This window comes from Styela clava, chromosome 3 (assembly GCF_964204865.1).
Source record: "Styela clava chromosome 3, kaStyClav1.hap1.2, whole genome shotgun sequence".
NCBI lineage: Eukaryota > Metazoa > Chordata > Ascidiacea > Stolidobranchia > Styelidae > Styela > Styela clava.
Window position 1 is genome coordinate 6,378,393 of NC_135252.1, and position 17,557 is coordinate 6,395,949.

The 17,557-nt window shown below is 33.0% G+C and overlaps 1 protein-coding gene across 3 annotated transcripts in view; it reads left to right on the plus strand.

Moving 5' to 3' along the window:
* The window catches only part of LOC120343567 (liprin-alpha-1-like), a 39,112-nt gene extending 27,081 nt beyond the window's left edge, over positions 1 to 12,031 (plus strand). The window contains exons 21-32 of one of the 3 annotated variants that reach the window (XM_078110457.1): positions 18 to 115; positions 575 to 731; positions 978 to 1,150; positions 1,677 to 1,758; positions 2,386 to 2,586; positions 3,857 to 3,922; positions 6,764 to 6,939; positions 8,401 to 8,498; positions 9,044 to 9,219; positions 9,539 to 9,613; positions 10,101 to 10,227; positions 10,592 to 12,031. In XM_078110457.1, coding sequence (XP_077966583.1) covers positions 18 to 115; positions 575 to 731; positions 978 to 1,150; positions 1,677 to 1,758; positions 2,386 to 2,586; positions 3,857 to 3,922; positions 6,764 to 6,939; positions 8,401 to 8,498; positions 9,044 to 9,219; positions 9,539 to 9,613; positions 10,101 to 10,227; positions 10,592 to 10,677 — 1,515 coding nt within the window. In that variant the 3' untranslated portion in view covers positions 10,678 to 12,031. Of the gene's footprint in view, positions 1 to 17; positions 116 to 574; positions 732 to 977; positions 1,151 to 1,676; positions 1,759 to 2,385; positions 2,587 to 3,856; positions 3,923 to 5,256; positions 5,314 to 6,763; positions 6,940 to 8,400; positions 8,499 to 9,043; positions 9,220 to 9,538; positions 9,614 to 10,100; positions 10,228 to 10,591 lie in introns of those variants that run through there. The other 2 variants (XM_078110458.1, XM_078110459.1) reach the window with 2 other exon arrangements.
* The last annotated feature ends 5,526 nt before the right edge of the window (positions 12,032 to 17,557 follow it).

The following is a 17,557-nucleotide window of genomic DNA, read 5'->3' on the forward strand; positions in this document are numbered from 1 at the left end:
AGTTATTTTTTCTTCAGGCACTTTCCAGCATCGAACAACTCGAATCAATTCCTTCATCAAAATCTGCTTTTGAAAGAATTGGAAGTTTTCCAGTTGATTTGGATGATACTAAAGGGTATGTATTTAGAACATATTATAAATTGAAAATAAAAAAACACTTCAGGAAAGAAACGGATGAGTAATGAACAATTTGTTTGAATGACCATATACCAATAGTTCTCTCAGTGCTGTGGAGCCAGGGTTGTATTTACAAACCACTCTGAGAAGGTAAGTCGGAGCCAAAGTCATATTTCAAAATCGGAGTCTGAGCCTAGGCCTGGCGTAGGGGTAAAATTTACGTCAAGAATGAGTAGTTTTTGGAAATACCCTGAATTTGAAGTTAAAATAAATTTAAAATTCTTGTCAAGCTGGAGTCGTTATTTGAAAAAACCTTGAATTTGAAGTTAAAGTCTATCATAAATTCCTCCATACTCCACACCCTTTAGGTCGTTATTCGAAACTCTACCTTACAGTCAATTTCATCTATAGATAATATAACGTCCATCTTAATATTTTGACTTGTATATAATCTAAGGTCGTTGGATGATTCAAGTGGAACACCGACAAGCAGTAGTTATGGAAGCCAAGATTCAGTACATAAGAATACCACATCTGTATCTCAGCCTGCTGGTAGTAAAAAGAAAGGAGGAATAAAGTCTTCATTTGGAAGATTGTTTGGAAAGAAAGATAAGGTTGCTTGACAATTTTTCATAGATTTAATTTTTTATTCAAATTTGCTCAAAGCAGGGTCATGCACCAGTTTTGTAACAAAAAGATTCATTTTTTTTACTCCTGAAAGTTTTTTTCACAATCACTGACTCCACAAAACAGCTACTTTGTTATATCTCAAAAATGTACACAACATGGATTGTAGCGATATTCAAAATTAAAAGAAAGTTTATAATTTTTCCAACAATATTTATCATTCCTGTTCACAGCTGAGATTACGGCAACGTCAACAACAATCAATAAACGCTTCTTTGGTGAACGATCAACTCTCAATATCTGGCTCGAACTTATCTAATACAGATGATAAAACTACATCATCCGATTCCATGGATGTTTTAGGTTCTGTTCATCAAAGAGAACAAGGAAGAAGAATGAAAAAAAAGTGAGATTATACTCTGTCTATCTTACTCGAATCACAAGTAACATTTTCTGCTCTGGCATGAAGAATGATTAGATCTTGCCTTAAAAAAATCAAACCTGATAATAAGAAAAGCAATACAGCTAGCCACATTGGACATTCAAACAAGCTAATATATTACATTGATTAAATGTGTTTAGAGTATAAAACAATTCCTTTTGGTAATTTGATGATAATAAGGTAAAAAAGAGATTGATTTTCGATACTGCTTGTCACCTGGAATAATGGATTTGAACTTATCGATTCCAAATGACATTATTTGCAATTGGTTGTTTTGAATCTTGGAAATTCTCCAAACAATTAATGCAAAATTGAGACTTTGTAACAATACAAACCTTTGCGATATACTCATATTTTTCCATATCAATGTCATATTCATTGACCCTAATATGACCCCTTTTAGACTGTTTCTTTCAAATTGTATTTGGCAAACCACATAAATATCTGTGTACTAACTAATAGTGACTTATATTTCCTTCGAATTGTACAGATATGAAATGCTGGAGGAAGTTCGTAGAAACGGTACAACCTTTGCACAATGGAGTGGTCCAACAGTGGTTGCTTGGCTTGAGGTGAGCCCATTATTCTTTCTGGGTAAATAAATTTAATTAAGTGAAATATCCACTGGCAAAATATTTTGATTACGAACAGGGATGGCAAAGCTGTATCATTTCCTTTTTTAAATACATTTTGAAACTGTCACGTTAGACAATTTTAAATTTTGAAAGTCGTAAGATTTTTTGTCTCACCATGAGATGTCGAACGCCGAAGACAACAAATTTCCAATTCCAAAATTAAGAAGTTCCCATATTACATATCACCAATCTCAAGTGTATTTGAATATTTGATTCGTTTTTAGGACAATCATGATTTAGGAATTTTCTTAAACTAGGTTTAAATTTAGGTTTTTAGGTTTAGACTGTTTGTTGGGCGCTAGATGCTACCAGTCACTTCTTCCCGTTTGTTTTATTGGCCTTTGCCGATGTTTTGGTTTCTTCCACATTCCGGGCCTTTTTGATAGTTTCCTTGATGACTCCAACAGCAACAATCTGTCGCATGCCACGAACGGAGAAACGACCAGGAGGAGTATACTGCTTAAAAACGTATTGCAGAATCAAAGATATGCCTAATGGTTTTTATGTTCCAATCCCCACACATTTTACGGTATATCCTTATTAACAAATCTTTTTCCATTATAGTTATGGGTCGGGATGCCAGCTTGGTATGTTGCTGCATGTCGTGCCAACGTCAAGTCTGGTGCCATTATGTCTGCTTTATCAGACACAGAAATACAACGGGAGATTGGCATCAGTAATCCATTACACAGACTTAAACTGCGACTGGCGATTCATGAAATGATCAGCTTGACAAGCCCATCAGCACCACCCACTTCAAGAACGGTACGTTACATGTAAACTTTTACTGCTTACTATTGCAACTGCATTGTATATTTTCTATTTTCCATATTTATAAATACAAAAATACAAATGATATATTATGATAGTTTATCGAATATGAATTTTATAAATACATTTTACATATAGACTACATTTTTCAACTGTCAAACCTAACCCAACTTAACAAAGATATATTAATTTAACCCCACTCATCAGTGGCATATGAATTCTTGAACCATATATGCAGCCAGCAGCTCCCCACTACATTTTTGAAGCGGATTTTTGATACATCAGAAAAAAATAAATGAACGTTAATTTTGAGTTAAAATTCTGTGCGTGTGTGTTTGAATGTTTTTGTACATAATTTTGTTACAAAAAATGCATATTGATTGCTTTGAACATTTTTTTAAACTACTACCGGTTATTTACAGCGAAATGTGTATGAAACAACATGTATGCTTTTTCATATCTGTTTTACTATCTTTACAGATGGGCTATTCGATTCGATAGGAATGTGTTTTCTGGTTTTTATTTACATTGCAGACAAGGAAATTTGGGTATTGTTTTTAGAACAGTCTTAGTAAGCTTTCTTTGTTTCCAGTTCCCGGGCTTCAAAGAAATAATTTTGTTGCATATCTTTGAAAGTTATCTTAATGATATTTATTCCAAGGAATTGACTACCATATATCCCCGCATATAAGCCGGGCCCTGAAAACGACGAAATTATACAAATCATACGCTCTTCGAGAGCTCGAGTTGTTGCATAATTGAGTGCGATCAGAGTTATGCGCGTATAAGCCAATTTTTCATGGTGAACAGTGTAATGCCAGCCCCTCAGTTTGGTAACTTTTTTTTGAGTTTTAAACACGGCTTTTTATGTGAGGATATACAGTACTTTTGTAATGGACAGGGATGTTTTTACGATTATAAATAAACCCAAATTGACATGAACATCAGGTGTACCACATGCAGAAAACATGTTTTTGTTAATGAAAATATTCTAAATTCTTCCTAAAATCAAGAATTTATTATATCGAGTGTTACTATATTCATTTGTAGTGTTCTTCGTTGTGGATTGTAATATCTTTAGTTGTAGACCTGGAGTTTACATTTTGAAATTGTCAATTTTTAATACAGTAAAAGTTTTTTTCATATGCTTCCAAATAGCTCAATAATAAAGATATTCTTACTATTGCTTAAACAATTTAAGAATATTTTGAGAAAATTTAATTTTTTAATTCAATTTTAATTTTGCTTACCAAACTATCATCAGACAACTGGAAATGTGTGGATGACACATGAGGAAGTCAACAGTTTATCGAGTCAAACTCCTCTTACGGTATGATAGTGTGTCTCAGTCGTGTTCCATTTTCTCTTATGACGCGTTGCATGCATGATGCTAGTGAATTATTTGAGTGCTAGCACAAATATTTTCATTTTCGTCAACTTTAGTTGGCTGACATGGCGAAAGCCCTCGAAATGCTCGAAATAGTTCTACTTTTCGTTATATAAACGGTTATTTCATTTAGCTAAACTAATACTAATATTCATAACAGTTTTAGAAAATTTATCTCAAAAACCCTGCGTTTCATGATAATTTTAATTCTGGCATGTATAGCCTAACTTTTTTATCATTCTGAATATTATCTCAAATATTATAAATTTGCCTTATTGTTGTTGAAATCTGTTGAGTGACTGTCGTGTGGTTAATGTCCACAACTCCTGTCCTGGAACAGGGAGTAATGCGAGTATAAGGAGGTATTGATTAGATTGGGTAATTATAATATTGAGCATGTATGCTATTGGATGAACATTAGAAAAATACAAAATTATTTTGTCGATGGGGTAATTTGTTATGTAAAAATTGTGATCATAACTGTGAGAGACCGAATTTAATCCTTCTTTGCCAATATTTGAAGTTTCTGTTTTTTAAATTCATTTTTTGCCTCAAATGAGCTCTGTGAAATAAAAATCTGACTTCTTGTGGTTTGAGCTCTCAAGACAGCGTTCTAATTCAAATTTGTGAACATATTATTTCTAATGGCACATTGGAGCATTGTAGTTATCTGCGTCTCTTCTTAAACTTTCTTAGTTCCTTAAAATATATATAAATAGAATGTTATGCTGTAGTTAAGCATTTCCTATTTCCTTTATTAACTGATGATTGGATGCATGATTTTAGATTTGAATATTGTGGTCAATTATATTATAAAAAAATATTTTCAATTTTCGAAACTTCCTTTTCTTGAATGTGATAATGAATCTCTTTTCAGAAACGAACTGAATCTTTAAATTTAAAATACCGTTAATATAGATTTATTGGTACTCCCGTATGTGAACCAAGATGGTTAAAACCGAAAAGTAGTATGTGTACCAGGTTAGGGTTAGGCCATAATTTTATTCCAATTTTCCTTATTTTAGTTCTATTACGAGTTTGGGGACTAGCCAAGTAATCCTGTAGTATTTGTACCTAAAATTGTGGCCTAACCCTAACCTGGTACACATATTACGTTATGGTGTCTGCCATCTTGGTACGCATTCTTCAGGAGCGCCGATTTATTATTTAGTGTAGTGACTACATGTTGTTATGTGCAGTGTGAAATTTCAGGGATTTTTGAGCAAAATTTTTTTCATATGCAAAACTTTTTTTTTAATCATGCTTGCTTTCACAAGGAGGAAGAGGGAGGTTGGGCTGAGGTAAATTGCTTTTTTTAGTAAGACAGGAAAAATATAATAAATTAATATTGGTTTAAACTATACATGAACAGATTTTCTTCCATCAACAAAAATTTCTATTCATGTTCCACTCAATGGAAAAGACAAAATGAGAAATTTTCATGGGTGAAATTATCATGGCACCCTATGTCTGTCTGTGACTGTATAATTAGTTTTTTTATTACTTAGTCCAATTTGTAATACTGGCTTATCTTTGTTTTTGAAATTTTGCTAAACATAAAAAATTCATCACCGCTTAGACCACTGATTGCCTTCAGGGCCTCTGTTATTCCTCTGTTTTATGCACAGTAAGATGGTAACATTATTTTGTTGCTAAATATTTGTAAATTACTATTTTACTGTGACCTTGCTCTGCTAATATTTTCTGTAGCTGTTGGTGCCTCACTTATTTTTGGCTGAATTTTCTTGCTGTTACTCAGCCCTCTAGCGCTCTTTAAATCAAATGCATTCACACATTTATACTGATCAACATAAGTGATAAATATATTCACAGTTCATTTTTTATTATTCACATTTTTATTTGCAGTGGTGTTTTTTGAATATTGAACATTCATGCATACAATCAACAATCCTAATTTAATGATTTGAAAGTTCGAAGCAAATTTTTATAACCTCATATCCATTCAAAGTGTCAATCAAGATTAAAATTGTATTTTAGGGATTACAATATGACCAATTAGTAATAGTAATGCCCATGAGCTATGATGAATTTTTATTCCCGAACATCAATTTTTAAAATGATTTTACAAAAAAAAATTAGCACTGATATTAACAAATTTTATCTATGAGGAATTTGAAATTTGAAAAGTTTGAAATTCATTTTATGCCATTCAATTAACTTTCTAAATATAGTTTTCATCAAGTTTTGCAAAAACGAAGGTATAATGATCCTGCCACATAGGACTTCAATTCTCGAAAATGGTTATTTGAAATTCCATATTTTATAAATTGAGACCACCACATACAAAGGTTTACTCCACAACTTTCTAATCATGACACTGATGATAAATATTCTTAACCTTGTTACATGGAAATTGTTTTTTTAATAAAATAAAAAAATGAACTAGGGCTTTGTAAATCAAGATTGTCTGTTATTGTATCATTATTCTTCACTAACTTTTCAGTGTTTAAAAAATGAAAATAATATTTTGATAAGACTTTGTCTTTTTCGAAATTTACTACTTTGTAGCCATTAGCCAATTTTTATAATTAGCGAAAATTAATCTTATTTAATATTCTCATTTTCACACAATTTCATTAAATGTGGTTGTCAAAAATATTCTCATTAAAATTTTATGATATACAAATTTGCTTTTCAATATAAGCTATTTAACAACATTCAAACATAGATTGAGTTATAAAAAAGATTTCTAAGCTTTCCAGTAGTCTAGTATTATGACAAACAAATTTTAAGTTTAAAAGAATACTCTTTTTAAATACACAGACTCTTGCGTATGGTGATATGAACCATGAATGGATTGGAAACGAGTGGCTTCCTAGTCTCGGATTGTCTCAGTATCGTTCTTATTTCATGGAATGTTTAGTCGATGCCAGAATGCTGGATCATTTAACGAAAAAAGACTTGCGACAACATCTGAAAATGTTCGACGGTTTTCACAGGTAAAAATTCCTGTCTATACTGAATTTATACTGTTTCACTTTGACTGGGGATGTTACAATTGAGTGATCTACTTTTGTAAATACATCCAAAGATAAAATTTTAAATATGAAATGTTGAATTTTTTTCAAAATTGGCTCATATTTGGCAAAGAAGCAAGGAACAAATAGCCACTTTGGTTCAATAAGTTTCAGTTTGGAAATTCAGTAAGATTAAATAAACAATGATTTGATAAGTTCTCTATTTTACAGCTAACTTGGAATAAATTTTTTTAATAAAACTGTTCTAAATTATATTTAAAATCATTAATATATTTAGCTTTCATTCGATTCGTTCTTGCCATTCCAGACACAAACGTTTCAGACAAACCTCTTTATGTCTATTATTTCGAAAGTTTCTTTATTCCTGACAACTGTTCCAACTGCTAACCATACGGCTTTGTTATGTGATTAAGCGATCTTGTTGCATGACTTATCGATGAATACGATATCATATTGTATTCTCGTACATTAATAAATCTACAGCTTTTTTTTTATGTTTCATATACGTTCATGCATTTTCATGTACTATCAAGCAAGCTATTCAGACTAGAGATAAAATACTGAACTATATTGAATGAACCAAAATAATAATTTTTAATATTTGCTCTGCAAAATATTGCTCTTTAAATTTAACTGCACAGCGCACTGATATTAAACTTTTGCACTTTAACTTGCATTTTGTTGTACCTTCCAAAATATGTCACAAACTCGTTGTAATCTATTTTTAACTGACTATAATAATGAGAGTTGATGAACCTCTCACTGTCTACCTAAACACACTTTCTTTTACCTTTCTGGTAATTCTGATTAATTGGGTCAAAATCTAGATTAAGTGGAGTTAAAAAGCTGGAACCAGTAAGTTGTTGAGTTGTGTTGTGAACATGTTTCATGGATGAATCACTTCAAAAGTCTTCTTCATTCATGTGCCATATATGATTCAATGGTACTTTTTTTGGATGTCCTAAACCGCAACATATAGTATTGATCCTCTTATGATTTCTACTTGAGTATTTGCAATCCATGACATATTCATACTTGAAAATTCAGAGAGACAACTTGGAAGTACTTATCCACTGTGTTCAGTGATATTTCTGTTGTTTGCTAACTGTAACTTATGATCTGTTGTATTATTACGCTGTGCAGATGTCACTCCAACTAATCCCTTGTACTTCTGAAGTAGTAAAATTCTGATTCTTATAGAAGAGATGTACAGTGGGGTAGTTATGATAATTCAAGATCATGTAGGCAGCCTTCGGAATATTTTTTTTTTTTTTTGAAGCTTTTTTTTTTTTGAGTATTCTATATATTGTTTTTTTAATTTACTTCTATTCACTATTCATAAATTTTCTGAAAATGCTATTTTTGGGGGCCAAATTGATGACAAAAAAAATATGGTCTGTTCAATATTGTTTATTTTTTCAGAGCAAGTCTGCAATACGGCATCCTGTGTTTGAAAAGGCTCAATTACAACAGAAAAGATTTGGATACTCGAAGAGAAGCCTCATCTGATGAAGTGAAAGGTTTGATATTATCCTGTTTCCTTTAAAACTTTTTAATTATTGTACACATTTGTGCTCGGTGCTCCCGTAGTATGTGAAACAAGATGGTGGAAACTGGAATGTAGCATGTGTACCAGGTTAGGATTAGGCCATAATTTTATTCCAATTTTCCTTATTTCAGTTCTATCACGAGTTCGGAGACTAGCAAAGCGACTCCCGTACTATTTGTACCTGAAATTATATCCTAACCCTAACCTGGTACACATGCTAAGTTACAGTGTCCACCATCTTGGTTCACATACTACGGGAATACCAGTAAATCTGTCTTAATGGACAAAATTATAATAGATTTCATCAACCAAAATTTTTTTGATTAATTTAGAATGTATTTATAAATCTATGAATATTCTTTTACCTCGACTGTTTAATTTCGAAATTTCCTTTTTACAATTGTATGTGCCTGCTTTTACTCTCTGATCGACGTTCTAAAATATCATTCAGATTTTTATGTGTCTATTTTTACTTTCCAATCGAAGTCTGTTAAATCAACCACCTTCTTCTTATAGACGTTCTTGTGTGGAGTAATCAACGTGTGATACGTTGGCTGCAAAATATCGGACTTCGTGAATATGCACCAAAACTTCAAGATTCTGGCGTACATGGTTCAGTAATTGCGTTAGATGATGCTTTTGATGCAGATGCCCTTGCACTCGCACTACAAATTCCAATGCAGAATACACAGGTATTTTAAGTGGTATTCTATTTAGGGTAGTGCATTAGGAGAAAAGTCGTACATGCTTCTGTGGTAACCAAATTGTGACAATGTTGGTTTGGCTTGGCTTGAAACTTTCTACTCGAGCTCCATTTCCCACTTTCAAGGTCTGGAATTCTAACTTCATATACCAACCCAATGCCAAATCCGACAACTTTGATTTTATTCCTTTGTTACCTTTGTTAATGAAAGTTAACTTATCATGGGCAACGGACATTCAAGCGAGTAAATAAGTATCCCAGTAAGTAAGTCTTGAATAACGATACTTGGATAACATTTTGTCCTTCAGGCACGACAAGTCTTGGAGAGAGAATACAGCAATTTGCTAGCGCTTGGGACCAGTAGGGAATTTGAAGATGAATCGGTATGAAATTTTTTTGCAATGGTTTACGATGTTTCACAAAAAATATTTAACCTTTTTAAAGTCATGAGTACAATACCTCAACATTACATTCGATGCAATTCTTTTAACATTCGGATGAAATTATGCTGATATTGCAGTCACATTATACTTCTCTATATTTTTCTTGCAATATTGTTTTGCCTAGAAACGATTGATAAATTTTTTTCACTAATAAAACATGATGAGTTGTAAAGTGATGAAAAATACTTAGGCCATAGGCCATCATTTTATTCCAATTTTCCCTATTTTAGTTCTATTTAGCCAAGTGAATACCCCTGCCCATAGGTTTCAGTCCCTTTACACAACTTGGTGTAAAGGAGGCGAACGAAATTAGTTACCTTCATATTGGTACACACACTTCTGGAGTGCCCCAATTTCTATGTCACTTTTTGTTCTCTTTGCTTCACAACATGTTTAAGGTTACAATTCAGTGTTTTTTACCCAATAGGGCGAAGATAGAAGCTTTCAACAAACTTCAGCTCCATGGGGAAAACGTTTTCGAACACACGGTGGAGCAGATTCTGGTTATTTACCAGGAACTAGATCAGACAGTCCATTCCAAGGAAAAACAGAAGGTATTGCAAAATTAGATCATTCGATCACGGCATGGGATTCTATAGCTTTAATATATGCCAAAGTCATTTTCTAAAATAGATAGATATAGTAATCTTGGAATGGGAGAATATTTCTTAGAAAAATATGGCTTTCAAAATGAGTTTTGTAAGGCCCCACTTTTTTGCTAAGGTAGGATAGAATTTACATATTTATCCCGGGAATAATGAAAGCCGATAAGACGACTTAATCATATGACGAACCATGGAAGCATGGACTTAATTGAAGTATTGAAAGTTGGTTAGACTAAGATTCTCCTGTTGTAATATCATTAAGTTCTTCTTAAATTAATGCATCAATCTTTATTTTATGGTATTGTACCAACAGCAAACAGTGTTAAAGTATCTGGAACATCGACAGGCAACGAAAAACTGATTGGTGCTGATTCACAACTGCGTACTTATTCTTGTTAACAAAAAGACACAAATTTTATGTGAACTTAATATATTCCTTGCCAATTATGAATTCATTTCTCATTTAACTGTCATGGTGCTACCATCTTCCTGGTATGAAATTGTATGAAGCATTTTTATGTGATCCAAATAGATGTAACATTTATTTGGTATCTGAACTTGATGAATAAATTTTTCGACTGCTATAACAAAAATTGTGCATTCATATAATAATATTTATATATCTCGTACATCATGTAGTACAATTTGTTGTTCGTATGGTACATTTTATTCAAACTATTATTTAAATGCAGTAAGCGATAATATTAATGCAAAGGAATTTTTATCATATACCTAGGAATTTCCTTTTCTCTTACCTTGAATATTAATTTAATGTACGTAAACATTGAAAAAATAATAAGTTATTACAAAGTATTAAAATATGTGTTGATTTTTCATACCGCATTTTTGATTAGAAGTGGTCTCAGAACGTAAAAATGTCTTTCACAGAATTCAAGCATAGATATCAAAATAAAATATTCAAAATCACTGTTTATTCAAAAAATATGACCTTCCAATTTTTGTTAATATTTGTTATCGAGAAAATATTCATTTTTAAACTATACCAGATATATCGTCAAATCTTGATTCATTTGTATTTCTTAGTACTTGTGTTTAATTTATTTTATCAAATTAAATGACAATATGGCAGAATCATAATATAGTATCTAATTAGAAATACTATGAATTTGATGGATAAAGAAGTAACAGAAATTCTAAAATTTGATAAAAAAAAATTTAATTTTGATTACTTCTGTCCTACTTCTTTGCTGTGATATTATTTTTAACATATCACATCTAACAAAACCTGTAAGAATTACCTAATTTTATCAGTAATTCCTAGGATTGTTTTGTCATAACGGACGCAGTACTGTTGAAATGACATTGTTGGCTATGGATTGCATGTTATATATGTAAGGTACCTTTTATGAAATGGCTGTAACCCTCTCTGTACTTCATTTTTCACTTTTTGTTCTATCATTCGTTGAACGTTATTCAGCATTATATTATTTCATCCAGCCATGTTTCCTGTGCAAAATTATTATTTTTTTTTTCATTTATATTTTTAGTTTTTATGATTATTATTTGTTTTGAATGTCTGAAATTGTAAGATGTGACACCCTCTATCTCTCTCTTGAAATTCCTATTTATGCTGTTTTTCTGTAATACTTTTTGTTATTGTATGTCTGTTCGTAACATAATAAAATGATAAGTGATAAAACAATATTCTTGGGGTTGTTTATAATGACTGTATTTGCTGAGCTGCATATCATTCATATTTGCACACCATTCCTAAATATAAGAATGTCCTTAATTGACTCATTCAAATGTAGGTTAGAATTCAAGGATGGGCAAGGTTTTTGAACTACGGGCCAAAAGTTTTGCCCACCTAGTCTGGCAGGCCGTCTAAGTGTGATGTAAAAAGTTACATTTTATGAACAATATTTACAGTGTTACAAAGCAAAGGTGGAAAACAATAAGCCTGTGCCAAAACTAGATTCAACCGCAATCTCAAAAATTCCTTAGCTATTTTTAGCTAAAACATAAAAATTTGGTTTCATTTTGGTTGTGGCAGCATCAGGCAGGCCAGATTGAATTAACCAACGAGCCGTACTTTGCCCACGTCTGGCTTGAATTGTATGACTAGTAGCAGATAGTATTGCGGCCATCCTTTGTCTTCAATAGGTTTTTTGCTAAACTTGAAACAAGAGGTTTGTTAGTATTGACAATTATGGTTATATCAAATAATCTTATGAACTTCAGTGGTTTTGTTCAAAATTGGGATCCTTTTGGAGTTCTTAAAAATCCATATCAATTGTTTTTATCTTATGATTAGATATAAAGTTATGCTTACTCGGTAGCTTGTAAACACAAAACAAACACTGGCAAGAGAAATGTTCGATGTCAACGACGGAGTGAACAGTTTTTGGCTAATTATAACTTCTTATATTCATCGATGGGAATTTGGGATTAGCTGAATACTAAAATCTAAGAAACGAAGCTAAGTAACAAATGTGGGATATCGAAGATCAAAATCTGTTTTAATATAATTTCACCCGAGGCGCTGTGAAGTTATGAAACAAAGAATTCGTCCGTCTTGACGACTAAAAAAGCCAATTCTTCTAAAACTAAACACATATCGAGAGGTGTGCTTTAGCACGAATTATAGTTCGGGAATTTATGCCTGCGTTTTTTATTTCCAATTACCAACGATTTAGTAAAGTCTAATATATTCTGCCTGTCTCATCGATTTAGGTTCATAATACAACTCGGGCTCTCTATGAATTAAACCTGCTCATTGCCAACTATAGAAGATTTTAATAAAATAGATACGAATTGATAGACCAATTATTATTTGATATACACGGAAAATACATACACGTGTTTTTCGAACATGAATATCTCATAAACCAAATTTTCACGGCGAAGCATCTTTCGGACATGAACTACTCAAATCCTTTTATTGGGAATGGGATAGGTCCGGTATTATTTGGATTCGAAAAATCTTTTCAGTGGTATACGTACATATCCGGATAGCCAATTTGTGAAAAATGAAATTGAATAAACACTCGGTGAAAAATTAAATGCAATCCACATTTGAATCCCAGTCCCAAAAATGCAGATTTGCGATGTTGTCCGGATCCGAACCTCGTCCCACTTCTAGACTTTATGTCCATTAACCTATTTATGTTTTTTACCTCGCAGTAGGATATACATATTTATCCCGGGGGCGACAGAAGCCGATAAGACGGCTTAATCATATGGCGAACCTGGCCCTCGTCGGTTACCAGTCCTTGTCGAGCATGCGCCAGTTATTTGTTTCAGATGCATGAATTTGACTACTGAAGTGCGCTGTTTGATATTTGAGATATGAAAAATATGCGTGTTAAGCAAAAAATTGTGTCATTAAACCACAGAATAATATATATTAGCTATGAAAATCAAAAGTAGTCATTTTAGTATCTGTATAGCTATATGAGGAAACAAAATTATTCTTCCTCATTCTGGTCTGTTTTATGGAGAATGCGATCCTTTATGTTAGTTGTTGATGCGGCCTATGCATGTTTACAATATTTATATTTGTCTCTATCGTTCAAAATAGTTGACACAAAATTCGAATTCAAAGTCTGTTAGGTTTTCAAAACATAAAACACAATCTTTGATTTTCCATTTTTGCTCAAAACAACGTGATCTCCATCGCACGGATATCCGTTTGCCGTATTTAAAGTTCAACTCTTGTTTTTGCGTGGCAAAAAGTACAAAATATGACTAGACACGGTTTGAACAAATGACGAACAAAATAATTTATTGATTCCTAATGCCCTATATATTTTCATGAAAATAATATTCTTTTTATAGAAATTTTGAAAATATACACGAGACATGGTTATCGCAAATAATTTTTTTCATCATTACTCAAGTGGACTCTAAACACCACCAACGCCCAACCCAAGTTTGATAGCAACCTCAAGAAGACTGGCTGCCTTCGTCGAGGTTGGAAATAGGAATTAGCTACAGCTTTTTTCAGGCAGATAGTGCCGGTTTGTATGGAGAAAGAATGCTTGTACGGGAAGGTGTTTCTGTATTTTAATTCATAACTCGTCATTCTTGTGTTCGCGCAATCTGACAAATAAAATTATTCACCATGTGAGTTCAAAACAAGTAGGTTTCATAACTTAATTTTATCATGATAAAGTTTAACGATACTGGTTTGAAATAGATTATTGCGAAGACAGTAAAAGATAGTTTGTGTGTAAAATAGGATCTTTGATATAGGCCTTTAGGGTGGTGTAGCCAGTCTGCGGACCATTTCATTCAAACCGCTATAAAACAAAAACCAATATTTCTAACCCGTTAATTTTTTCTCCGTAGTTGCATTGACATTTATTCTACACGCTAAACCTCGAATTCACCTTCTTCGACCAGGGGTTAAAGCTATACAAACCACCAAAGTACGGTACGACACTGAAGACGTATTTGCGAACGAACGACCAGTGTTCGACCACAGATTTCAAGCCTTGAACATCGTTTCTGCTGCGTCGAGACTAGGGCATGCGCAGCCAACTCGTCAAAATATAAACAAAGCACCGCATCACAGCAATCAAACAGACAAAAACACGGTGGTCGCAAATTGGTCGACAAAGATATTATTGACGTATTGGAAATGCGCACCCCCCCTATTCCCCCTCCTTTTAATGTAGAAACGCAAAACTTCAAAGATGGTTAAAAGAAACAACCCTACCCACCTGCCAAGTTTCATATCTGTATCTCTCATATTGTATGGATTTTCAAGCTTTTTTAAAGGAACAATGAGTTAGTTTGTGGCCGCATTTTAGTGTAATTTCGCAAAGCTACGAGGGATAAGTAGACGATAATGCGTAAGAAATATCGTCGCGGTTCGTTAATTTTTCTGGCATTAATTTAATCAATGAAGTTGATGGTCGCAAAAAGGTCATGGCCGCAAAGTGGGTAAGCCACCCTAAATTCAGCCTTAAAAATCATTTATACTCTGCCTGACCTGAGATATTCAATTAGGATCATGTTTTTGAAGTTACACTAAATCGCAGAAACTTCAGAGCTTGTCGCTTGTATAGTTCAGTTCCCAGATTTCAAGAATATCCCCCATATTAAAAGAGATCAATCGTAACAGTGAATACCAACCCTAGAGTCTGGCACACTTTACAGATCGAGAGACATTGTCTCGCTTCAGAAAATCCCATTTTGCCAAACACCCTCCTCTGGGGGACGTCTAGACATTGTTGTCCCTCAATTTCAGTAAAAAGACAGTAAAATGAAGTTGCGCAAAAAACTACAAAGAAACGCAATCTAAAAACGTCATCATCGAATTCCTCGGGAAAATATAATCCGATTTACTGAAGAAAATGTTTTTCCGCTGTGGGTTTTCGAGAGTTTTAGCAAAAACGGCGATTTTGATCACGTGATCCGATTTATCGAAAGAAACAAAATTTTGTAATAGCATTCGAGAGTATTTAGCAAAAAAAAAATAAACACAATTTTGGTTGTGCGACGGCCACGATTAATTCAGATTATTCTTGAAACAAGCATGGCATGTGACGCATCTGCCGTCGTGCCAGACGCCCCCTTTTTCTAAGATGAATAGGGTGTTTGTTCTATTGAACCAAATGTTGGGAATAAATAGAAATGGTTGATACATGTTAATTCCATTTTTCAATTTAGAAATAGTGTAACCTCAATGCACTTCGAATGACAAATTGTTGAGTACTCTCTAGTATGTCTGTATATGTACCAGGTTAGGGTTAGGCCATAATTTTATTCTGATTTTCCTTATTTTAGTTTTATTACGAGTTCGGAGTCTGTGTTAGCCAATTATATCCCCTACCCAAAGGTTTCTGTCTCTTTACACAACTTGATGTAAAGTAGGTGAACAAAATTAGTTACCTCCATTTTGGTACACACACTTCTGGAGTGCCGATTGTTGTGTGTATAGTTTTAACTAAATTTGCATTGCACTTATTTAAGTAATAATTTAACTTTCTATTTTAAATTGCCATTTGGTAAAAATAAATCGGTGTGTCACCTTAGGTATATTTACTTTAAAAAATTCATGCCTGCTTGTTGAATATTTGTTGGCAACTTTATACATCAGTACATTTCAATAGCAAACCTAATAATAGTAACTAGGGAATTTAATTATGTCTATTTTATATAAGTAAATTTTTCTAGCTGGAAAGAATAGAGTGACAGAAGCATCAGTGGTTGGGCTGTTAGTTACATAGTTAGGTTGGTCATGCTCTCTAGATCTCTATATAGATACCATAAATTGCCAAGCCTGCTGTCAAGTTGAAAAGTCAATCAGTCCTATATATAAATGTTTCATGAACCTGTTCAAATTATATAAAATATCAGAGGTGGCCAACCTGTTTTAGATGTGATCGCTTTCAAAATAGCTTGCGATCGACTGATCGTAACAAGGTCATATAAAAAACGCATGGGTACTGAATATGCAGATAACTAACTGCATATACTCATACAAAAAATTCCACTGCTTCCAATAAGCTCTGCATTTTTGTTAATATTATGTAATTGTACTTGCAGTAAATGATTCATCATTTATTTAAGATTTATTCAAATCATACAGATATGAGGCCTGCCTAATTTTTAGTCGTAATTGTTGAAAATTCCTCAAAACACCTTGCCAAGTATCCATGTATTATCTGAACAGCGAAAAATCAAGACACACGTTATTCGTAATGTTCATTGCTAAACCTTGGTAGCGGCGAAATTTGCATTTGTTAAATATAATAATATGCTCTTTCGGGCTCAAATAATGGAACCGTAGATAGTATTTTGCGCATGTACAATATTGTATTCATCGATTTCGAAACACACAACAGGCGCTGCATGAAACTGGTTCAAGGCATTTTTTGGGGATATGTTATTAAATTCACTCAACATCATACGGAGATCGACATGTTGGCAACCCCTGTAATAAATCAAGTATAGCTAAATTCAAATATTTGCAGCATTATTATACAAAAAAAAATGATGTTCTTGAATATTTTGAAATCAGTCTTTAATGCAAATTCTTCTGAGTTGACAGCTATCTTTTTCAAAAAGTGCTCGTAGCAATGTATTTTTCATTTTGCCAATATATTGTGTTTTAATCACTGTTGTTTCAATGAACAAATCATGGTAATATGTTTTCATTTTCAACTTCAGCTCACGCTCCGACTGCATTATCATGCTATGATTCAGTTGCTGCTCTTCTGCCAGGCTTATGCCATGACTCATTAATTAACCATAAATGGTTTGGGATTTTAAAGTTTCCATGCGTGGCATATGTTTTTTTGGAAAGTAT